Source organism: Mustela nivalis (genome assembly GCF_964662115.1).
Source record: "Mustela nivalis genome assembly, chromosome: 18".
In the NCBI taxonomy this organism is placed as follows: domain Eukaryota; kingdom Metazoa; phylum Chordata; class Mammalia; order Carnivora; family Mustelidae; genus Mustela; species Mustela nivalis.
In genome coordinates this window covers 55559606-55584323 of record NC_139037.1, presented here as the reverse complement: position 1 = coordinate 55584323, position 24718 = coordinate 55559606, and the positions used below count along the sequence as shown (strand labels likewise).

At 55.6% G+C, this 24718-nt stretch overlaps 2 protein-coding genes across 2 annotated transcripts; one reads left to right on the top strand and one right to left on the bottom strand.

The window, feature by feature from the left end:
• Window positions 1–9728: 9728 nt before the first annotated feature.
• Window positions 9729–16176, bottom strand: NTN5 (netrin 5; the record flags this gene model as incomplete). The annotated part of the gene is made up of 6 exons (XM_082711376.1): window positions 9729–10172; window positions 11466–11546; window positions 11762–11815; window positions 12229–12378; window positions 12507–12695; window positions 15543–16176. The coding sequence occupies 6 exons, from the start codon at window positions 16174–16176 to the stop codon at window positions 9769–9771; spliced, it is 1512 nt and encodes a 503-aa protein (XP_082567502.1). The 3' UTR covers window positions 9729–9768.
• On the top strand, window positions 9730–23106 carry LOC309853425 (galactoside 2-alpha-L-fucosyltransferase SEC1-like). Its single transcript, XM_082711377.1, has 4 exons — window positions 9730–9805; window positions 13954–14072; window positions 18460–18571; window positions 21857–23106. The coding sequence occupies exons 2-4, from the start codon at window positions 13971–13973 to the stop codon at window positions 22879–22881; spliced, it is 1239 nt and encodes a 412-aa protein (XP_082567503.1). The 5' UTR covers window positions 9730–9805; window positions 13954–13970; the 3' UTR covers window positions 22882–23106.
• Window positions 23107–24718: the final 1612 nt, after the last annotated feature.

Genomic DNA, 24718 nt, shown 5'->3' with positions numbered 1-24718 from the left:
GAGAGCCTCATGCAGAGAAAGAGCTCACCAGAGAGGAAGAGATGGCAGAGACCCAGAGAGAGGGAGAGAGACCCAGAAACAGACCAAGGGACATCAAAGGACAGCGTGGAGTCAGAAAGACAGGCATTCAGATAAAGAATTTGGAACAGACAGTCAAGGCACAGACAGCCAAAGAGAGTCAGAAATGGAGAGAAAAGAAAACGCAGGAAAGAAAGGTATGTATTGCTTATCCATGGCCGCATAAGGAATCACCCCCAAACTTGGTGGCTTCAACCAACAAGCATTTACTGTCCCACCGAGTCTGAGGGTTTGGAGTTTGGGAATGGCTTAACCGGGGCGGGACGGGGGTCCACTAGGGTCCAGTTAGGACCTTGACCAGGGTACAGCCCCCTGGAGGTTCGACTGGGGCTGAACAGCACTTCCAAGTTCCTCATCACTGTGCCTCTCTTGAGGGCTATAGGGGTGCTGGTTTCCAGATCGACTGATGAGAGAGAGAGAGGAGAGAGCACAAGCAGGGGGAGCAGCAGAGGGAGAAGGAGAAACTGGCTCCCTGCTCAGCAGGGAGCCCGATGCTGCGATGCTGGGATGCTGTGGGTGATGTGGTGGTGATTGCAGGACCCCAGGATCATGACCTGAACAGAAGGCAGATACTTAACAACTGAGCCACCCAGGAACTGTGTTGGCCCATTTTACAGATGGGGAAGCCAAGCGTCAGAGGGTGCAGGTGACTTGCCCAGAGTTATACAAATAGGAAGTGGTGGAGCAGGGGAGGAAAATAGAGCAAAGGGGGACGAAGAAAACACGATGGAGGCATTGTGCCGAGAAGCGAGGAATCTGTCAGGAAGCTTGGCAGGGAGTTGGGGGTTGGAGAACTCAGGTCTGTTGGAGAAATAAATCAGGAAGAAATGGCAGCCATCCTGACCAGTTTCCTAGATGCTGGGCCGTGCCATGCTCTCTGTTGGCTTTGTTTTAACCCTCAAAGCGGCCCCAGGGAGTAGAGGGGTTAGGATTAGCCCCATTATACAGATAGAACACTGAGGCTGGTCTGAGAGGGAAGGGGCTCTCCCAAGATGGCATGGGTTGAATGGTACCCCCAAATCCACACACCAAAAAGTGCACCCAGAGTGGAACCTAATTTGCCAAAAAGGTCTTTGCTAATGTAACTAAGTCAGTGACCATGCGACCGGATCATCCTGCATTATCTGGCTAGACCCAAAATCCAAGGGCAACTGTCCTTATGAGAGAAAGGCGGAGGGAGATTCGAGACTACAATGTGCAGACAGAGGCAGAGGCTGGCGTGATTCTGCTGCAAGCCCGGGATCACATGGAATCCCCAGAAGCTGCGCGATGCAGGGACAGATCCTCTCCTGGAGGCTTTGGAGGGACTGTGGCCCTGCTGAAACCTTGATTTGGGACCTGTGGCTTTCAGGGCTGTGAGAGAATAAATTGCTGTTGTTTTAAGCCATGCAGTTTGTGGTCATTGTTTACTGCAGCTGACCCCAGGGGTGTGGAGCAATAATGAGAAAGACATGGAACTTTTCAGAGGTAGAGACAATGAAGGAACCAGAGATACATGGAGGGAGAGACAGACAAGGCTGATAGTGCAGAAGAGCAGCTTCTACCTACAAGTTTGGCTCTCCAAATTGGCTTGTTGACTCTCCTCCTCCAGGAAGCCCTCCCTGGCTGCCCCTCCTCCAACCGGAGTCAGTGCCTGCTGTGCACATTCCTAACACCCTGGGCTACCTCCATTAGAGCACCGATCCCATTAGGGGAGGAACTGTGTCCTCCCTCAAGGGCCCAGACCTGACCCATCTCTGGGTGTCCAACACTGGCCCCCAGAGGGCACACTGGGATCCTCAGGAGAGGAATCAAACACAATTGAATGAGACAATGCTCCTGATGTCTCTCCCCAGAGACTCTGGACTCCTCCTGTCTGCTGAGAGACAACTGGATTTCCTGCAAGGCCCAGCGAGGGCCTCACCTCCCCTGGGAAGTCTTCTCTGATCTAAGAGGCGAGGTCCCCTGCTGCCTCCATTATTATCCACCGCACCAGATGTGACTGGACATAAGTCTGTCCCCTAGCACACCCTCCCAGATGGGGAGCCCCTGCAGGGCAAGTCCTGGGTCTGACTCAGATCTCCATCCCAGCATTTTCCAGGGAGACCTCAGGAGACAATGTTTTTTTGCGTTTGCTTTCTTTTGTTTGTTTGTTTCTTTTTTTCTTTTCTTTTCTTTTTTTTATTTTTATTTTTATTTTTTTTTAAAGATTTTATTTATTTATTTGACAGAGAGAGATCACAAGTAGATGGAGAGGCAGGTAGAGAGAGAGAGAGAGGGAAGCAGGCTCCCTGCTGAGCAGAGAGCCCGATGCCGGACTCGATCCCAGGACCCTGAGATCATGACCTGAGCCGAAGGCAGCGGCTTAACCCGCTGAGCCACCCAGGCGCCCCTTCTTTTCTTTTTTTAAAAGATTTATTTATTTATTTGACAGACAGAGATCACAAGTAAGCAGAGAGGCAGGCAGAGAGAGAGGAGGAAGCAGGCTCCCCACTGAGCAGAGAGCCCAATCCCAGGACCCCAGGACCATGTTCTGAGCTGAAGGCAGGGGCTTTAACCCACTGAGCCACCCAGGCGCCCCAGGAGTATATGTTGAGTAAACAAAAAAGTGAGTGAATGAAGCCAAAATAGAGAGAAGGGGGCATTCAGAAATGGGTGGGAAAAAAATTTTGCACGGCGGTTAAGAGGAAGGCTTTCTGGGTGTAGGTGACATTTTCCTGACTCTTTTTCTGTCCCTGTAACCGGGGCCCCAGCTCAAAACTCATCCTTTCCTCGCCCCCCGGCCTTCCCCTCCCAGACTCTCCCTCCCCCTTCAGTGTACCCCTCAGAGATCCCAGAGTTCACCCTCCCTCTGCTCTAGCCACAGCGGTTCCATTGATGCCCAGCTCCCCTGGATGGAGTGCCGGCCCCTCGGCCTTTCTCTTGGGGACCAAATAAATCCTTTATCTGTCCTTCAAGACCTACCTTGAATGTCACTCTCTCTGAGACGTTTCCTGATCTCCTGGCTCTCAGTGAACTTTTTTAAAAGTGTTTTATTTATTTAGGTAATCTCTGCACCCCATGTGGGACTCGAACTCATAACCCCAAGATCAAGGGTTGCATGCTCTTCGAACTTAGCCAGCCAGGCACCCCCATATCACTGATTTTTTTCTCACAGAGGACTGACCCTCCCCCTCCAGGGCTCAAAGACCTCCCATGGCTCCCTGGTGCCCTCCCCACCCCCAGGAGAAACACGCAGGCCCTCAGCCTGGCCTTAGAGGCCACCCAAGCCTTGGCTAGCATCAATCCCCAGCCTCATCTCTCTTCTCTATACCACACCAGGTCCTTGAGCTTCCAGACCTTTGGACAAGCTGTTTTCTCTAACTGGGGTTGTCTTTTCCCTCTCCTCCACCGGGCAAATTCTTACTCAGGAGTCTGCTTTTCCAGAAAGCCATCAGCAGTGGTGAGGTGAGCAGGAGCCTCGTTGGAGCTCTCGAAGCCACCTGTCCCTGAGCCCCCATTATAGCACACAGATAGACTGGGCTCCATGCCCGGAGGCAGAGGGAAAGGCCAGGCCGGAGGTGGGTCCCAGATGTGGATTTCATGCCTATTTGTCTCGGTTGCTGGGAACAAAGTTCGGGTCATGGGGAACATATGGGGCTCGCCCTGTGCCTCACTTTCATCTCCTACCTCCCTAGCCCCTGGGTGGGAGGCAGGAGGGCCAAACCTCTCCAGGCCTGGGTGGTTCCCACAGCCCCTGTTCACCTTCTCACCTTGAGAACAGGGAGAGAGCTGCCCCCAACTTCCACTCCCTAGGGGAACCCAGCAAATTCTGCACATCGGTATTCTTGCCTTCTGGGCTCTGCTCTCCTGGGTGTGTGTGTGTGTGTGTGTGTGTGTGTGTGTGTGTAGCCACCAGACACTTAAATAATAACAAATTCAAAAGGCTCTTCCTCTGTGCCAGGCAGTTCTAAGCCCGTTAAACCACATAGTAACTCTTTTAATCCTCATAATATGCCCCGTGAGGCACCTGGCTGGCCCAACAGTGGAAAGGCTACTCTTGGTCTTGGGGTTGTGGGTTCGAATCCCACACTGGGTGTAAAGATTGCTTAAAAATAAAATCTTAAAATAGTAATAATAATAAGTCCCATGAGTTACTTCCTATCCTCCTTCTCATCATCCCAGTATTAGAGATGAGAGACCTGAGGGACACACAGAGATTTAAACCCAGGCATCCTGGCTTTGGAGTTTATGCCCTTCATGAAATGGTCTCTAAAGCAGTGCCATCCAAGAGAACTGTCCACAATGATGGAAAATGCGGGAGCTCAATCCCAGGACCTGAGATCATGACCTGAGCTGAAGGAAGAGGCTTTAACCCACTGAGCCACCCAGGTGCCCCGAGAAGGATTTTTTTTTTTTTTAATTTGCTGAATCTACTTAGACTGGTGTTTAATTTTAATGCATCACTACGTTTACCCAACCCAAAATGTCACGCCTCTATCATCTTTCCAAGTAAGAGAGCTTTGAAATGCTCTTTAAGATTCTCAGGTCCTGGGGCGCCTGGGTGGCTCAGTGGGTTAAGCCGCTGCCTTCGGCTCAGGTCATGATCTCGGGGTCCTGGGATCGAGTCCCATGTCGGGCTCTCTGCTCAACGGGGAGCCTGCTTCCCTCTCTCTCTCTCTGCCTGCCTCTCCATCTACTTGTGGTTTCTCTCTGTCAAATAAATAAATAAAATCTTAAAAAAAAAAATATTAAAAAAAAAAAAAAAAGATTCTCAGGTCCCTGGGTGGCTCAGTGAGTTAAAGCCTCTGCTTTTAGCTCGGGTCATGATCTCAGAGTCATGGTCCCTGGGTCCTGGGATCGGTCTGCATCAGGCTCTTTCCCCCTCTCTCTCTGCCTGCCTCTCTGCCTCCTTGTGATCTCTGTCCGTCAAATTTTAAAAAAGTAAAAAAAGATTCTCAAATTATGGAGCACCTGGGTGGTTCCGTCCATTGTTTTTGCTTTCTGCTCAGGTCATGATCTCAGGATCCTGGGATCAAGCCCCACCTTGGACTCCCTGCTCAGCAGGGACTCTACTCCTCCCCTGACCCTCCTCCCTCTCATGCACTCTTGCTCTTTCTTTCAAATAAATAAATAAAATCTTAATTAAAAAAAAAAAAAAGATTCTCAAGTTAAGGTGCACCTGGGTGTCTCAGCCGTTAAGCATCTGCCTTGGGCTCAGGTCCTGATCTCAGGGTCCAGGGATGGAGTGAGCCTCGCATCTAAGCTCCCTGCTCAGGGGGAAGCCTGTTTCTCCTTCTCCCATTCTCCCTCTCTCACTGTGTCTCTCTCTCTCTCTGTGTCAAATAAATAAAATCCTAAAAAAAAAATAATAAAATAAAAGCAGAGAACCTTTCCCAGCAGGAAGAGAAAAAGATGTAAGGACAGAAAAAGAGGCAGCAGAAATTTACAGTGTGAAAGGGACTCGACCTGCCTTTGAAGCTGGAAGAAGGGGCCCAGAGCCAAGGAATGGGGGTGGCCTGTATAAGCTGGGAATGAAAAGGAAACATTATCCCCTAGAGGATGCAGAAGGAATGCAGTCTGTCGACACCTCCATTTTAGCTTAGTAAAACCCATGTCAGGCTTTTTGACATATAGAACTGTGAGATAATAGGGGCGCCTGGGTGGCTCAGTTGGTTAAGTGTCTAACTCTTGATTTGGGCTCAGGTCATGATCCGAGGCTTGTGAGACAGAGTCTGCTCATCCCTCCCTCTGCTCCTCCCCTGCACACTCTCTCTCTCATAAATAAATAAACTCTTGGGGCACCTGGGTGGCTCAGTGGGTTAAAGCCTCTGCCTTCAGCTCGGATCATGATCCCAGGGTCCTGGGATTGAGCCCTGCATCGGACTCTCTGTGCAGCAGGGAGTCTGCTTCCCCCTATCTCTCTCTGCCTGCGTCTCTGCCTACTTGTGATCTGTCTGTCAAATAAATAAATAAAATCTTAAAAAAAAAAAAACTCTTTAAAAAACCCTGCAAGATAATACATTTGTATTGTTTCAGCTGCTGAGTTTATGGTAACTTGTTACGGCAGCAGTAGAAAACTAATACACTCATTTTTCTCTCTTTCCAGACACATAAGAGAATTCTGCTTCTCCAGCTTCATGCTATTAGGTGAAACCATGTGAGTATTTATTTATTTATTTATTTGACAAAGAGAGATCACAAGTAGGCAGAGAGGCAGGCAGAGAGAGAGGAGGAGCAGGCTCCCTGCTGAGCAGAGCACCCAATGTAATCCCAGGACCCTGAGATCATGACCTGAGCCAAAGGCAGAGGCTTAACCCACTGAGCCACCCAGGTGCCCCCCATGTGAGTATTCTTGACCAATGACTAGGAAGGGAAGTGCGGGAGTCGTTCCAGAGCCAACACATTTATTTCTTGTGTGGGGACCATGCGGGTTCTCTCTCTGCCTGCTGCTGATCAAGATGCCATGGTTTGCATTTGGTGCAGTGATAAGATAGTAGATGTCTCTCTGCCTGAATCCTTGAATGACTCTGCGGAGAACCATCCCTTGGTGACTTGCATGGGACACATACACGGCCAAGAAATCAATTTTTACTGTATCATTCTAGCAGAGCTGGCAGAACCTGATCAATGAAGTGCAGGCACTAGCTTGCTGTTATGCAAGGAAGTGCATCCTAGGAGGAGAGAACAGCAAGTGCAAAGTCCTGGGGCAAGTGCACTTGACTTTTAAAGGAACAGGAAGGAGGTCAGTGTGGCTAAAGAGGTGTGAATGAGGGGACTTGTGAGGTCAATTATATGGTGGGAGTAGGTCATGCAGGGCCCTGTAGGGCAGGGCAAGGACTTTGGATTTTTTTTTGGTGTGGTTTTTGTTGTTGTTTTAATTTTTTATTTATTTTTATTTTTTATTAACATATAATATATTTCAATCCCCAAGGGTACAGGTCTGTGAATTGCCAGGTTTACACACTTCACAGCACTCACCATAGCAAGATTTTGGATTTTATTCTGAAAGAGATGGGAATCTACTCAAGAGTTGGATTTTGGGGGCACCTGAGTGGCTCAGTGGGTTGAGCCTCTGTCTTCGGCTCAGGTCATGATCTCAGGGTCCTGGGATGGAGCCCCGCATTGGGGTCTCTGCTCAGCAGAGCTTGCTTCCTCCTCTCTCTCTGCCTGCCTCTCTGCCTACTTGTAATCTCTGTCTGTCAAATACATAAATAAAATCTTAAAAAAAAGAGTTGGATTTTGGCATAATAGGATCATGATCTGACTTGGGTTTGTTTTTTTTTTAAAGATTTTATTTATTTATTTGACAGACAGAGATCACAAGTAGGCAGAGAGGCAGGCAGAGAGAGAGAGAGGGAAGCAGGCTTCCTGCGGAGCAGAGATCCCGATGCGGGGCTCGATCCCAGGACCCTGAGATCATGACCCGAGCCGAAGGCAGCAGCCCAAACCACTAAGCCACCCAGGCGCCCCTGACTTGGGTTTTAAAGCCATCTTCCTGGGGCACCTGGGTGGCTCAGTGGGTTAAAGCCTCTGCCTTTGGCTCAGGTCATGATCCCAGTGTCCTGGGATGGAGCCCTGCATCAGGCTCTCTGCTCAGCGGGGAGCCTGCTTCCTCCTTTCTCTCTGCCTGCCTCTTTACCTACTTGTGATGTGTCTGTCAAGTAAATAAATAAAATCTTTTTTAAAAAAAAGCCATCTTCCTGATTCTGTACAAAGAAAACTCTAAGGGGATAGAGGGAAAACCAGTATGGGTCACTGTAATAATCCAAGAGAACACTGGTGATGGCTTGGACAGAGTGGTATGAGGGGACATGTAAAAATGGCTGAGTTATGAACATATGTAGGCAGTGGATTATACAGGACTTGCTGATGAGACAAGACATGTGGGGGGCGGGGAGGTATAGGGCAAATGCCCAACGAAACTGGCATCAAGAAAGAATGGAGGGGAGCCTGAGTGGTTCAGTGGGTCAAGCCTCTGCCTTCAGCTCTGGTCATGATCTCAGGGTCCTGGGATCAAGCCCTGCTTCGGGCTCCCCGCTCAGCGGGGAGCCTGCTTCCCCCTCTCTCTCTGGCTGCCTCTCTGCCTACTTGTGATTGCTGTCTGTCAAATAAATAAATAAAATCTTGAAAAAAAAAAAAAGAAACAATGGGAAAAGACAAGATTAGGAGTATAGTTTTCCTGGAACAGAGAATGCTTCTTAGAAAATCCCTTAAAGAGGAGCGCCTGGGTGGCTCAGTTGGTTGAGCATCCCACTTTTGGTTTCAGCTCAGGTCATGATCCCAGGGTCAGAAGATCAAGCCCCACCTCCGGCTCCGTACTCAGTGGGATCCTGCTTGGAATTCTCTCCCACTCCTATCCCCTCTGTCTCTCCTCTCATACTCTCTCTGTCAATAAATAAAATCTTTATTAGAAAAAGAAAAAGAAAATCTCTTAGAGACTCCTAACTCCTGCTTCAGAGATGCACCCACCGTGAACCTGGCTGAAGCCAAAGACACGTTTCCCAGATATGAGATATTACTGGTGGCTTGGGGATTAAACAGTCACCGTCTGGAGTCTATTTCCTGCCTTTTTCAGTCTCATGAGGAGCATAGCAGAACCCTAAGGGGAGGATCTTTCCTTCTACCTAGTACCCTATGACATCATAACCCATCCTGACTCTCCATTGGCTGAGAGGCCCACTTTCCTCTCAGGGAATGAAATGGTTGTTCTCTAGGCTCAAAAGAACCCTAAGTCATATTTCTTCCTTTGAGGATCCCTCAGAGTACTCCCTCAGTGACTCTCCTGCAAAGAACACTCAAATTTGAAATGGTGCTTTCCATTGTGGCTGCAGTGGGCAGAGGTCAGGATGGCAAGGAAGGTCCTAGGCCATGACAACCTTCACTGCCATAGTATTTACTGCTTCTAGGGTTTTGTTGTTGTTGTTATTGTTGTTGTTGTTGTTGTTGTTGTTGTTTTAGCTCCACCCCTCCGGCCTGGAGGTACCCAGCTGTGGGGTGGGAGTAGAATTCCGATCAGCACCAAGTAATGCCATGCCATTTTGTGGCTCCCAATGGGCTCTTTTCTCAGGAAAGGGTTTAGGCTGTACCTCAAGACCAGATGAACCTCAGTAAGAACCCTCTTTGGATATTCACCCCAATTCCCTTTATTCCTTTCTTGGAGACTGCCGTAGGACCCATCAGGAACACAAAGTGCTGAAGTGTGAACATTTCTGGAAGTCTGGAACCGCTGTCCTTTCTTTCAGCGCATTTCCCGCCTTTTCTATTCACCCTCCCCCTCCAACTGGCTTCAGGCCCATCATCAAGCAACACAGATCTATCTGACCAGCACGCAGAGACGGTGTACCAACCCCTTGCTTGGATCAGGCATTGCGTCGGGGAGTACAGCCGTCCTTCAGCTGCTTAGTTTCCTTCATTTGCCCCCCTTCCCACCGTCCCAACACGTATCAGGTGCTGTAGCCAAAATTGCCCCCAAGATTTAAGACTTTATTTAGGGGAGTGGCCGCACAGGTCACAGGCCAAACGTCCTGGCCAGATACCTCAAAATTCTTGCTGGCGTTTTGCCGCCTTTGGTGGTGGGGGGCAGGGGAGCGGGTCCTGGCCCCGCCCCCACCCCCACGCACTTTAGCGGGCGCGTGCCAGTGACGTCAGGGGATCCACAGCTTCTGATTGGCTCGCCAAGGGACGCGCCGTCGAAGTGGAAGGCTTGGCTCACTGTCGCTTCCAAGTTCCTCAGTGGGCTGTGGAGGCACCCAGCTCTGGCTCTGAGGTTCGGGGTTCGGGGCCTGGGCTTGAGGTGGGGGGCCGCAGGCCGCGGCAGCCCCCGGCGCGCTCCTCCAGCTGCAGCCGCCGCAGTGGCCGGGCCCAGAGTGGCCTCCAGGGCAGCGCGAGGCCGTGGCGGTCGAGGACCAGGCGCGCGGGGTCAGGGCCGCCGGCTGCGCTGCCCAGCAGCAGGTAGTCGGTGTTGGGTCGTAGCCGCAAGCAGCCGCAGACCAGATCGGCGCGGGGCACCCAGGCGTCCTGGCTGCCGCGGGACACGGGCCGCGCCCGCTGCTTGTACACGGCCAGCACGCGCACGGCCAGTCGCTGCCACGCCGGGCCCGCGGCCTCCGACGCCAGCACCTGCGCGCGGAGAACTGCGGGGAGGGTTGCCATAAGGCCCAGGCTGGAGAGGAGTGCTCTGGGGTCGCAAGGGGCCTGACCCGGTGGGGAGAGGGGACAGGACCCCGGGGGTGGGTTCCCAGGAAGCCCCAAGGGAGGAGAGAGACCTTGAACATTGGACGGTGAGAGCTCTGGGGGTATGGCCCTGTGTCTTGAATGGTGGACCCTGCTGGACGAGACATGGTCAAGGCAAGGAGGGCAGGGCTCTATGGAGTGTGAGATGGGGTGCCAGAATTGTGATAGGAGAGTGGGGCGATGGAGGGCTCCTCCTGTGGAGGGGAGGCCAAACGGAGGAGCCTGGGAACATGGGACATGCCATGTGGGATGCTTTGGTTGGGGTTCATCCTGGGAGCAGGAGATGCCCGAATGATCTGAGGTGCGGGGAGGGATGACTGGGGGGCCCACAGTGGGTGTGGGTGGAACAAGGCAGAAGAGGCAGGTCGGGGGTCTCAAATGTGGCAGAGTCAAAAGACGTCAGAAGCAGAGCCCTTGGAAAAAGGCTTGGGAGAGGCTCTGGGATGAATTTGGGGGCCAGAAGGAGTTCAGAACCTAGAACCTGAGGGTTGAGGTCAGACTGGTGGTGATTCAGAAACGTGATCTCTGAAGGGCTAAGGTGAGATGTGCTGTGGGCAGGACTCTGGCTCACAAGCTAAGTCTGTGGGGCGGAAGATCCCTGTGGGAGGCAGAACAAGAAGTTTCTATTGTCCAAGTCCTAGAACACCACTGGCCAGATGATGATTCTCAGGGAGGAGAGGCCTGGGGTCTAACACCATTGAGGGAAGTCACAGGTTGGTCTGGATTCAAGGGCTGGGCTGAACTCCTGAGTATCTAAGAGATCTGAGTTACCCCAGGTCATAGGCCCTGAGGTCATGGGTTAGGGAACTTTGGGGGTGAGCTTCTGTGGGAGTGGGCCTACGGTTCAGAATCTGGGACCCTGACGGGTGATGCAAAGTATCTAAGATAGGCAGGACCCTCCATTCAATGGGCACCCCCTTCTCCTTTCATCCCCAGAAGGTCCCCTTTCTCCCTCAAAGATGTCCAGCTGAAGGGGGCCAAGAACATGGGGAAGGAGGAGACCTAAAAAAATAAGGAACACCCCCACTCTGCTGCCCCTGCCCCCCTTTGTCTTCTGCCCCATTAGGTCCGAGATCAGGAAGAGTCCTTTAGAGACCTCCTTCCCGTTTAAGATGAGAAAGCTGAAAGTGGAGAAGGAGGCATTCAACAGAACACCTGAGTAGCCGCCGGCCATTTTTCTCCCCGGCACTCACCGTAGTCTTGCTGACAGTACCTCCGGAGGCTCATGTGTACCCTGGTGTCCGAGACATTGCAGTAGTTTTGACATTGGGGGTCTGGGGAGGGTCAGGCCATCTGCAGTGGGCTCCCGAGGCCTGGACCGCAGCGCCCCATCCTGCCCATCCCCACGCTCCATCTTGATGGACAACTGGGGTGCCCTACCCCTTGGGATTGGGCTCAGTGGGCCACCCTTGTATCCCCATCTGGGGGCCCAAGCAGCCCATCCCTGATCGCCCTTGATCTCCGGGTTCTCCACACCAACCGGTCTTACCAGAGCTGTAAGCACTAGGGGTAGTAGCCAGGGAGGTGGTTGCCTCTGGAATTCCTGTGAGAAACCAAAGGAGAAATTTACCCTTAATGCCCCCTCCCATGCGTCCCCACCCCAACAGGTATCCAGGCATCCAGATCCCATGTCTATTCCCTTAAAACCCAGGAGTGCGCGCTGCCTTTGCCCTCCTCCTCCTAGGACCTGGAGTTGGTCCCTAGTCCCTTCTTCCTTCAGATCCCCCACCCCCTCCTCCCTCAGATCCAGAAGTCCAGGCTCCTAGCCTCCTCCTTCCCAAGACTAAGGAGACTGGAATTTGAGTCCCCATCTCCCCCAAGGGTCCAGAGTCTGACCTCCAGCCTCTAGCTTCCATCTACCAAGGACCTGGCCATCAGCATCCTTGCCCATTGTAGATCCAGGATGTCCCCTTCCTGTCCCACTTAGGACTTGCAACCCTGCCCCTCGTGACTCACGCTGGCAGGGCATCCGGGGAGAGCGGCTCTGCTGGTAGCCGGGACCACAGCGGTTGCATGTGAGGCCGGTGACCCCTAACTTGCAGGGGCATTGCCCACTGGTCTGGTTGCAGATGCCTCCCGTGGCCCCGATTGGGTGACACTGGCAGGCTGCATAAGGAGAGGAACTTGGGACCCAGGCTGTCAGGGCCCCAGACACTCCTACCTAATCCCCCAACCCCAGGAGTCTGGCACCACCACCTCCTTTCCCTCTAGGCCGGGCTCTAGGCCGCACTCACCCCTGCAGACCTTGCGGCTGGTGATAGGCTGGCTGGGGTCCCTCCAGAACCCCGGCCGGCAGTAGTGGCAGTGCCGCCCCGCCGTGTGGTGGCGGCACCTCTCACAAACGCCCCCACTCCGGCCACCGGACAGCCGGAAGAGCTCCGAGTTGAACCTGCAGCGTCGGGCATGCTGGTTGCAGGAGCAGGCTAGAGACAGGTCGTGACATGTGCCTCAGGCTCCCGCCTTCTGTTGCCTTCTGTCCCAGTCCCCAGCTTCCCCCCCCCCACCCTCAGGAGAGGAAATAACGCATCCCTGCAATGAGGAGGTTGTCTGGGTCCCAGACCCGCCTCATTCTCATCTTTAAGGGGGGCACACTGGACTGGAGTGGGTGAGCCCGAGGGCCCAAAGTCTGTGTGAGACTGGGAGCTTAGGGAGGAGCGGCCACTCTGCTCCCGGGGGCTCGGGCTGTGGGGTCAGCCCCGCTGCATGTCTGCTCCCCACCGTGCTCCTTACGCAAGTGACTTCTTTCTACAGCTCGGCCTCCTTCACTGTAAGACACCAGTTACAGCGTCCCTTCTGCAAGGTTTAAAGGAAACCAAAAGGATATAAAGGGCTTGCCCCAGGGCCTGTGACACAGAGCATGCGCATCCGTGCTCAGCATGTTTCATTCTCAGAGCAGCTCTGTGAGGCCCGTGCTGTCATCAACCCCAACTTACTGATGCAAAAGCAGAGGCACAGAGAGGCAAAGTCATCTGCCCAAAGTAACACGGCTGGGGGCGGTCAGAGGCAGGCTCAGAACCCAGAGCTCTTGGCAACCGTGCTCCAGTGTGGCCCACCATGGCACGAGGACTTTGTGTGTGTATGTGTGTGTGTGTGTGTGTGTGTTCCTGGGGAGCGCTGATCAGTGAGGCCTTGGCTCTCAAACCTTCCTACTTCTTAGAGTTACCAGGAAATGTTAAGAAGAAACCACACATCTTCCAGGGCACACCCCAGACCTTCAGCTGCGCCCAGGGATCTGTATTTCTAGCCAGCGTTTCTGAGTGAGGGGCCACAGGAGGGGGTTCATGGACTGCTCTTGGGAGAGGTGTAAGGAGTTTTTAACCCCTGTGGGGTTTGGGAGGCCTGGACTGGCAGGTGCCCATAACATAGGGGGACAGCTGCAGGAAAGAAATGACTCGCCTCCCTAAACCTTGGTTTCCTTATGCAGTGGGGATTTTAGCCCCTCTCTCCCTGGGTTGCTGTGGGCCGCAGTACTCTTCAGGTTATCAGTGGGAAGAATCAGGCTTTGGGTTCTTTCTGACCTGAGGGTGAAGACTTCAACTCAATTCCATCCGGAAGATTCACATGGCTGGAAGGGGTTTAGAACACTGGGCCCCATAAAGCTGGCAGCTCGGCCACAGGACTTAGTCCCACCCTGTCCGCCCAGACTCTGCTTCGTCACAACACTGTTGGCTTCTTACCCAGGTGCAGCAGCCGGGGCCATGCTCAGCCTGGGGCAACATGGTGATCCTCAGAGGGAAGGCCTCCCCAGCTCCCAGGCCCTTTCGGGGCCCAGGATGAACCAAATCCTACCCCCAGGCAATGTAAGTCTCCCCTCCTTCCCCCTCCCAAAACCCCCACCCCGCAGGGGTCTCAGATCTGGCTGGTGGGAGTGGGCCAGGGGTGGTGGGAGCAGAGGGTCCAGCAAGACCCCGATGGGAAGGAGGACAGAGTGGGGAGCCAAGGACGATGGGGCGGGCTGTAAGTTACTCTACACAACATGGCAGGAAGAAAGAGAGCAGGGATGGGCAAAGAATTGGAGGGTGGAGAGAGGAGGGGTGTGTGTGTGTCTGTCTGTCTGTCTGTCGGTAGAGTAGATGTACTTCCCAAGGCCTCATAACTTATTCAGACCCTCTAGCCAGGCCCGCAGGCTGGCAGTGCAAGAAGGAGGGCTGTTTCTGAGGAGGGGTTGCTGGAGCAATGGGGAAGGGCCAGGCTCCAGAAGCTCGGGGTCTGGAAACACTGTGGAGGGGAGAGGGAGTGGAGCGTGGAGCAGGCCTCAGGAGCTCTGATCTACCTGCGTGGTGTAGGGGATTGCTCGCTATGGAGGAAGTTCTGTCTCCCTGAGTCTAGACCCAGCACTGCCCCTTGCTGGCACAGAGCCTGAGGGCAAGAGATGCCTCCCCTCTGGGGGTCCCCCTTCTTCATCTGGAGACCGGTAACATTGGCAGGTACGCAGCAAGCTCTTCTTCGGTACCAGGTGCCATACCCAGCTTTATTCTAAGGACTTTATACATATCGACCCATTGGATTTGCACTACAGCCTATGAAAGAAATGCTGTCACTGTCCCTACGTTACAGTCGAGAAGGAAGTGTAGGCCCAGAGAGGTCAAGTCACTTGCCTGTGGTCGCACAGCCTGGAAGCAGAGGAGCTGGGATTTGAGCCCAGGCTGGCTGGCTCACTGCCAAGCCCATGGGCCTGTCTGTCGCTCCAGAGAACCTAGCAAGGTTGCCCCTGACAGGAGCTTGGCAGGGACAAGCCAAGACCCCCGAGCTCTGAGCTCGGGTTTGGACCTGCCACTTCCTAGCTGTGTGTCCTTGTGCGAGGGACTTCTCCCCACCTAAACTCAGTCTCCTGGTCTGTAAAATGGACGTGATGAGAAACCCCGCCTGGTACACAGCAGGTGGTGCCTCAGTATGGACTTAACTGCTGTGGTGGGTCTGAGGAGTCAGGAAAGGTCCAACCGTCCTGTACCTGCGCTTGCTCAGGAAATGCTTTTCATAGCAGCAGCAGCTTCGCAATGGCAAGTGGGCAAGAGGCTGGAGCCTCTTATGGGGCAGCTGGAAGTCGGGGCAGCAAGGACCAGGACAGGCAGGGGGAGCGAAGGTGGGAGGCTGTAGGGCAGGGGAGGAGGGTGCGGGCTCAGGATCAGCAGGGGTGAAGCGAAGAGCCAGGAGCTTTCTGGAGGGAGACAGCACACTGCCCTGCTGGTAGGGACCAGGGACCAGCCCCTAGAGGGTGGGGGCAGGGTGGGAGTGGGTGAGGGCAGGAAGAGGGGGCCCCAAGGACTCACGCAGGCAAGGGTGGGGGTGCCAGGGCGTGGCAGGCCGCCAGGGCCAGTCTCGATGGGACGGGCGGCAGCTCTCGCACCCGGGGCCGGCGGTGTGGTGGCGGCAGCGACAGCGGGGGGGCCGGGCGCGGGCGGCGCAGCGGGCTGCGTGGCCATGGCATTGGCAGCGCCCCCGAACTCCAGCCGCCACCAGCCCCGCCCGGCCCCCGAACTCCACGCGGAGGTGACTGACCAGGACGCTGGATTTAGGGCCTGGCAAGGCTCGGAAGGTCACCTTCTCGGGGCCTCCCAAGGCCCCGGGCCAGGCGGGTCTGCGCCACAGCGATCTCCAGGGACCTCCTGCAGCCCAGGCAGCAGACAAGACCAGGGCCGGGGATCCTGGGGTGCAGAAGCGCAGGCTGACAGACGTCAGGAGGAAGGGGCCACCCAGGGCCAGGGTTAGACTGCCATTGCAGGTGGCCTGGGGGCTGAGGTCCGGCCCCAGGGAGAGAGCACAGGCCTGGGGACAGGAGGTCGCCATGCCAGCCAGCCGGGTCACTGGTGGGAGGCAGAAGCGCGGACGGCCACCAGGATGGTAACATGGGTCTGCGGTGGCTGCCTGGCCCAGGAGGAGCAAGAGTGCAAAGGTCATGGACATGGTCCTAGCAGAGCACGTACCTGGAGAGGAGAAGAGGGACCAGGCTGAGGGCCTCAGGCTGCCCTCATGGGTCAGTCTCCACCCCGCTCCCCCGCCCCAGGCTCTCTGAGGAACCCCCTGCATTCCACCCCCTGCCCTGCCTGAGCCCCCTCCCCGGCTGCTGCTAAGCGAGGAAAATAGTTCCATCTGGGGAGAATTACTGTTTACATAACCCAAAGGGAAAAGAACGCAAGCAAAATTGAGAATTTTGCCTGAACTAATCCGTAGCTTAACACCCCAGAGCTATCGTCAGTGTCGAGGGGTGGGGGCCCTGGGGAGACGGCAGGGGTGGGGACAGATGGGGAAACCTAGAGAGACCACAAGCGGGGGAGGGGGACTTGGATACTGATGAAGCTTAGAAACGAAGAAATAGATAAAGAGACAGAGGCACAGACAGCAAAGACAGAGAGGAAGGGAATCCAAGTCTAAGGGAAGGGCCAGGTGCAGAGAAGGAAGCGTGAGGATAGAGGACCGGATATAAGGGGAGGCCGGAAGGTCCAGATGGGTTGCGGCTGGACTCCCAGATCCACAGAGAATGGGGGGTACGGAGTCTCAGAGAGGCCGGGGCCAGGACAGACAGGCAGACCTGGGGGCTCGGAGACACACCCAAGGAGCTGGAGGAGAATGAAGGGCCTCCCTAGCTTGGCCGGTAGGGAGGTGGGGAAGTGGGGGAGGGGCTCGGCGGGGCATCAAAAGCTGGAGGCCAGGCCCCTGGCCCACGAGGATCAGAGCAGAGGCCCTTTCCCATGTGGGGCCCTAACCTTGTTCTCCACACCCAGGGCACGGAGGGGGATTATCGCCAAACAACCCAGCCGCCTCCTCCTCACTGCCTCCTCCTCACTGCCACCCACCCCTAGCCTCCACCAGGCCTTAACCCTTTCCCACCCAGTTGCAAAGCCCAGAGAACTGTGTGCTAAGGAACCAGAGAGGGTCACGCAGGGGACTCGAAGACTGGGTCACTCAGGAGCTGAAGAAGGGGGGTTAGGAAAGCAGATGTCTGAGTCCTTAGAATTCAGAGTAGGAGGACCCTATCCTTGGATTTCAGAGGACTTTCTGATAATCTCAGCCCTCCCCATTCCCGCCTATCATCCTAGGCCTCAGGGTCAGGAGAGTGGAGCCCCCACATTCTCTACCCACCCTAAGGTCCCCAGATTAGAAGGTCTAACAGAGTGGAGGTGGCAGGTGCTGGCGGGGGTGGGGGCGGAAAGAGAGGCAAGGCCAGGTGGCAGAGTGTCTGAGGGGTGCCTGAAGTCCAGACCCTGGGATGGCAGGGGCTAGGGAGGGCTTGGTGTGGAAAGCACCCCCTCCCTAGTTTTCCCCTTCTGGGACCAGCAGACCCTAATGACGAACTGCCTTAGGTTTGGGGACTTTGGAGCATTTCTGGGCCCCAGTGTCCATGCCCCTGGCTTGCTCCCGGGAGACTCTGAGGCATCTAGGGTTGCGGCTGGGGTCACAAACGCCCTGGGCCTGATTTCACAGCCCCCAGTATCCCCACTGTGGTTGCCAGAGACTGCCACCCCCCCACCCCTGGGCCCCGGATAATGGGCCTCACCCTCCGCCGCCCCTCCCGATGAGCCTGGCGCCATTTTGCGCCCATGCGGCCCTGGCATTCGCCCTGTCCCTTAGCGCCAGCCTCGTTAAGGATCGAGCCCCCATCTCCTACCTCTCCTTTCTTGCCTGGGTGGTTCACGGGGTACCGTTTTTGGCCCTTAGCACCTCAACCAGCCAGGCCACAAGTCCCCCCGGCATCCCCGGGGAATCCGGAAGCCAGCCCTTGCCCATCTGGGGACCCAGATGTCCAGCCCCCAGCGCCTACCCCTCGGGGAGCCAAAGCCCACTCCCACCCCCCCTTTAAGGAGCACAGTCTAGCTGTGCTCCCACCAGACCCATCATTAGGCCCCCATGCCTGGGCAGTGAAGGGGTCCATCTGGGGCCCAGGCTCCTTTTCCCTGGCTTTTTTGCACGCACGCTGCCCTTTGTACCTGACATTGGCCAAACCTGCACCCAAGAAGAGAGTGTCCCCTGCAGTTAGCTTCTCACGTGGTGTTCTTCCCTCCTGCAGGAGCTTGGCGGTTGCGGCGTGGGCTCTCAGGAGTGAGTGCCGAGTGGCTGTTGTCAGGCCCCAGGCTAGTGGGGGTTCTGGGCGGGAGCTCTGAGCAGAGCCCGCAGAATCCAACACCACCACCACTCCCCCCCACCCCCGCCCCAGTCCCTTTGCCAACCACAGCCACACTCTCCCCACAGGGACCCCATCCAGCCACACCACCCAGGACTGTGTGGGACGTGAGGGATGTCACCCCAGGGGGGCCTGAAACCAGGCAGCCCAGAGCACGCTGGCCCAGGAGGCTCAAGACAGGTAGGATGGGACAGTGGCTCCATGGGCTTCCCGGGTCCGGGTCGGGGTCCCCACTGCCGTCACACTCAGACTCTGTCCCACCTACTCCCCACCGCTCCCAGCTACTGGAGGCTGGGCTCAGCTCACCACATGGTGGGTGGTTCAGTCCATCCCTCCCATCGGGAGGGGTAGGGGCTGATCTGCCAGGCGGTGGGACCCCCAGCCAGCCCCTCCTCCCCTCTGGATCCTCTGTCTGCTGTGGGTAAACTGAGCTTTAAGGTGAGTCGCTTTCCTTTTGGCAAGATCTGGGCGGCCATAGGAAAACCCAAAGAACTGGGCCACTTTCTAAGACATTGGGGAAGGAAGTGAGGAGGTGAGACTCCCTGGGCCTCCCTTCTCTGGTGTTGGAGGAAGAGAGCAGGGACCTTGAGGGGGACAGGGACAGAGCTCAAAGACAGCCTCCCCATGGCCTTAACACTTCAGTCATGAGATTTTCGTGCAAATGTGTCAACCATTACAGACCCACTGGTTTTGACTAGAAAAATAAAGCTTTCCACTCCTTCCCTCTGAGAGAAGCCCTCGGGAGCTTAGACCCAGATATGTGCTGCATGGCTTTGTGTATGTTTACTGGTATGTTTACTGGTTTATTGTGGTGCAGTGTGGACCCAACCCTGAGAGGGATTTGGGACCCCCCCCCTTCTATCAGGAGCCTGTTCTGGGGTCCGGCACAGCCAGGACGGTCTGTGACTCTGGTTCCTGGGGACCCCCTTGCACCACCGTGGAGGGACAAGCCTGGGCAGGCACTGGGACAGAGACATCAGTTTTGAAATTAGGCTGTGGGGAGCAGTTGGCTGCAAGAGGGGGCATACGGGTGCCTGGGGACAGGCGGAGACAGGCACTGTGAGCCCAGGGAGCAAGGGAAGAGCAAGGCTCCCTCCCTCCTATGTACCCGCACCCCAGCAATCCCGTCCTTGTCAGGTTTACAATCTAGAGGAGAGATCGCTATGGAAAAGCAGTAAGTAATTCTGTTCTAGAGAATGGCAGAAGGTGACAGGCACTTCGGAGCAAAAGCGGGCAGGAAAGTGCGGGCAGGGCAGGGTTCTGGAGGGGACTTTTGGGCTGAGGCCTGAAAGTGGGGAGGAGAAGGCACCCAGGCATCCTCAAGATAGGAGCGACCCTATCTTGGCCAGAGAAAAGTCCAGAAGGTTTGGGTCTCCCTTTATTTTCCTCCCCTCCTGGGGACAAGAAGTTTCTTAAGCTAATGTGACCTGGAGGGAGGCTTCTTCCTCACTCTCGATTTTTTCTGCAGCCTGAGCTGCTTGAGGCAATTACCCCCAAAGGTACCTTGGGGGACGCTGTGGGGGGAAGGGCAGAAGCAGCGGCAGGGGCAGGAGCTGAGCAGAAAGAATTCTCCAAATTGGGAAAGAAACTATTTTTGTGGCGGGGGGGGGGGGGGGGGGGGGGGGCGCTCCTCCAGGATTGGGCACCTTCCCCCTCACAGCGCCCCAGAGAGAAGGAAGCAGGATCTCCCTGGGGCACAGTTCTGTGATGGCTCAGCCAGGTGGGACCCACAGCTCTGGGCTTTCAGAGGTCTTTCATCCCTACCTCAGTGGCCCAGAAATAAGAGGTTCCAGGAGGCAGGGCAGGTCATGCTCTGCGTATAACTGGACAGAGAGCGTACATCTGAGAGCTCTCCCTCCGGAAGACTTGAAAAATCGAGGACAGCAACGGAGAGCACAGATTTCTGAGGTTCAGATCCATTGCTCCCTCTTTCCTAGCTGTGTGACTTCCGGCAGGTTTCTTAACCTCTCTGTGCCTCAGCGATCTCATCTGTCAAATGACTCTAACAATGCGCCTTCCCCAGGGGAGACCACGAGGTCTAGATGAGTGAAGACAGGCCCGCAGACTCATACCTGAAACTTTTGGACCAGACGGGGTTCAGAAACTCGCCATCGGCCCCATGGCGGGGTGCGGGGTCTGGGCAGATCCCATAATTGAACGTTAACGGTTTGTGCAGCAAAACACACGGGCATCACATTAAGTCTAGTCCACAAGGAGCCGCAGGTCGCTTCAGGCCCCATTTTGTCCCCACAGGAGTTCAGTTCAGATGGGGGTTGGCCACCAGTCTTCAGGAAGGTGGCGGGTAAGGAATCACTGCCTGGGGTCCGGGGCCGCAGCCCAGATGTACTGGTTTTCTGGGACTTTTCTGACAAGAAGCCAGGAGAGGGCACTCTTGAGACTCAAGGACAGAAGGTGACAGCCTAATGAACTAGCAGCCGGATTTGCAGAGCCTAGCTGGGAGTGAAAACATGGGATTCCTTATTTGGATGTACTGATAATTTCTACCTAGTGAGAGCAGAGCATTAAACCAAGTGCACGCCCCCATTTTTTTTTTTTTAAAGTAAACTCTACCCTCAGCATGTGGCTCAAACTTGCAACCCCGAGATCAGAAGCCGCCTGTTCAGTTGACAGCCAGCCGGGTGAAGCGTAGGTCCTCGTGAGTGCAGGCCTTGGACAACTGCCCAGTTGCGCACCAGGGAGGCCCTGGGCAGGTACATTGGTCCTGAGTCGCTGCTTCTTCTCCAGTGGCCCAGGCTCCAGTCCCTGCTCAGCTCACCTGCTCTGGCTTTGGGACCTGGACAGCCTTGAAAGCTGGCCCCCAGCGGGACCTGAGCTGAGCAGACAGCGTGATGAGGATTGGGACAGAGCAGTCACCAGCCCAGAGAGAAGAGGGGCTCATTTTTTGGCAACAAAAGCAGCGGGCAGGGCATTTATGGTACCCTGCCAGGGAAGGGCAGGTGATGTCCTACTTTAGCCCTCCTGTGGAAGAGCCAGCCGACCTCGCTGGGGACCCACATTAAACAAGGGACATTTGAGGAGGGCCCATAAGTGTTCAGATTTCCCAAAGGGTCAGATTACTAAAGTCAGGAGCCCTGGAATATTGGAGCAGGAAGAGGAGAGCTGAGGCAAGGCCCACAGAAACCTGCCATTTAATGAGGCTGGCCGGAGGGAGTAGTGGGGCTCCTGGAGAGGGGTGGGGCAGAAGGCAGAGCAGGAAGAGTCGGGGTCCTGCCACCCAGTGCTTCCTTCTGCCCAGGCCCACGAGACTCCCAAGCTGCAGCCATGGGGAAACCACAGGTAAAGGGAGAAGCAGAAAGCGGGTCAGGACATACTGGACGCCCCTGGACTTGCTTGGAGGAGTTGAGCACAGGAATGTATGATTTGGAGGTGAACAGGACTCGGGTGGCCCTAGCTGTCGCTCCTGACCACTTCCCGTTTCCCCTTTGCTCCCTTCCCCTACCCCAGCCATCCTGGGATTCCGGGCCACCTGCCCTTCTGTCTCCACCATCTACTTCTTCTTCATCCTCTTGGTGGTGTCCACCATCTTCCACTGCCACCACCGCCTGGCCCTGGTGCCCGCCCCCTGGGCCTCAGGCCGCGTGGTCCTGCTCCCTGGACCCCTGCCCCCAGGGGGCATGTTCACCATCACGGCCAAAGGCCGCCTGGGGAACCAAATGGGCGAGTACGCCACCCTGTACGCCCTGGCCAAGATGAACGGGCGGCCGGCCTTCATCCCTGCCGAGATGCACAGCACGCTGGCCCCCATCTTCCGGATCAGCCTCCCGGTCCTGCACGGCAGCACGGCCGGCCGCATCCCCTGGCAGAACTACCACCTGAACGACTGGATGGAGGAGCGCTACCGCCACATCCCCGGGGAGTACGTGCGCCTCACCGGCTACCCCTGCTCCTGGACCTTCTACCACCACCTGCGAGATGAGATCCTGCAGGAGTTCACCTTGCACGACCACGTGCGGGAGGACGCCCAGAAGTTTCTAAGGGGCCTGCAGGCCAAGGGGGCCCGGCGGGTGACCTTCGTGGGCGTCCACGTGCGCCGAGGGGACTACGTGCGCATCATGCCGCAGGTGTGGAAGGGTGTGGTCGCCGACCGGGACTACCTGCGCCAGGCCCTGGCCTGGTTCCGGGCCCGCCACCGCTCCCCCGTCTTCGTGGTCACCAGCGACGACATGGCCTGGTGTCGGCAGAATATTGACGCCTCCCGGGGGGATGTGGTGTTCGCGGGCAATGGCCTTCAGGGCTCCCCCGCCAGGGACTTCGCGCTGCTCACTCAGTGTAACCACAGCGTTATCACCGTGGGCACGTTCGGGATCTGGGCTGCCTACCTAGTGGGCGGGGACACCGTCTACCTGGCCAATTTTACCCTGCCCGGCTCCCCCTTTCGCTGGATCTTCAAGCCCCAAGCAGCCTTCCTGCCAGAGTGGGTGGGCATCGCCGCTGACCTGGGTGGGGCCAAAGAGAACTCCAGGCCCTGAGGCCTCCCAGCTGGGTGACCTGGAACTAGTAACTTAACCTCTCTGGGCCTTGCCGAGCGGACCTAATCCAGAACTTCCCTCCGAGGCTCTTGCCACAAGTTCATTTAGTGTCGTGGGAAGGCCCCGGAAGTGCCCGCCACACACAGGAGTGTGGGTTGGTGCACCCCGAACTTTCCAGAGGGTTTAACATGGAAACCTATTTTCGCCCTCTCCTTGTCCGTGGCTTTGGGAAATGGGGGTGCACGTGGGACTCAGGAAGTACTCCACACCACTCTGCCCAAGGCAGCAAAGACTCCCAGAGTGTAAGGTCCTAGGAGTGGCTGGTGGAACCCAGGGGTCCCAAAAGACAAAAGTCCGGCCATGTCAGCAGCCAGCTGCAGGCAGATGGCCTCACCCCTTGGCACTGCCTAGGCCCCCAGGGCACAGAGTCCCTCTGAGAAACCCCTGTGTGGATGAGAGTTGGACCAGGGGATCACGATTCGGGCTTTCCTGTGTTCAGTGCATTTGGCTTTATGGATATACCGGTATCTTTCTTGTAATACTCCTTTTTGGATATTAAAAAAAAAAACAAACTTATTTGTTTTTAAAGATTTTATTTATTTGTCAGAATGAGAGAGCACAAGGAGGGAGAGTGGCACGGGAGGCGGTTGGGGAGAAGCAGGCTCCCCGCTGAGCAGGGACCCCCCCCCCCCAACGCAGGACTCAATCCCAGAACCCCGGGACTATGACCTGAGCCGAAGGCAGACCTTACACCGGCTGAGCCAGCTAAGCACACGCCCCTCCAAAATCTTAGCATACAGTCATTTACGCTCATGGAAAATTGTCACTGAGCATAAGCAAGCACTCTCGTTTCGAGAACATTTCTGACCCATCCCTTTCCAGTCTTACACGCTTTCCAAGTGTCTTCCTTATGCCCATTTCCTGGCATGCTTCTGAGGTCCAGCACCTTTGTTTCCACGTATCAGTAATGTTCTTTCTCCCCAAAGTTATTTTTTTTAAAGATTTTACCTATTTACTTGACAGAGAGAGATCACAAGTAGGCAGAGAGGCAGGCAGAGAGAGAGAGGAGGAAGCAGGCTCCCTGCCAAGCAGAAAGCCCGATGTGGGACTCGATCCCAGGACCCTGAGATCATGACCCGAGCCGAAGGCAATGGCTTAACCCACTGAGCCACCCAGGCACCCCTCCCCAAAGTCATTTTGACCCCCGTTTACTTCCTGAAGTCCTGCTGGAGTCAGCATGGTCTGGGGCTGAGGGTAGGGGGGATCCTGGAGAAAGCACCAGAAGGGTCTGAAGGAAAGGGAGGGGAGCTGGGAGGAAGGTTCTGTTTAGCTGGATGGTCCGGTCCTCGTGACATGGGGCAGCGTAAGCCTTCTGACAGCGGCTGGATGCCTCCCGAGCGAGAAATCCAAGAGACCAAGGTGGAAACCGCCATGCCTTCAGGGCCGAGCCTGCCTCGGTCACACATGGTCACGTCTGTCATATCCTATACATCACCCAGAACAGCCCTGGTTCCCCGTGGGAGGGAACACACCAGGGCATGCACACAGGAAGTGCACAGGGTCAGGGCGGGGGGGGGGTCCCAGGGGCCACAAAAACAAGGTACCACCGATGGAGGGCTTAAACCACAGACATTGATTGCCTGATGCCTGTGGGGGCTGGAAATCAGAATCATAGTCCGGAGTGTTGGTCCCTTCTGAGGTGGTAAGGGAGGATCTGTTCCCATGCCCTCTCCTGGCTTGCGATGACCACTATCTCTCCTCTCTTAGAGGGGAGTGCCCCAATTTCCTCCTCTTTTTAGGACACCAGTCATCCAGGATTCTGGTCCCCACTTAACGC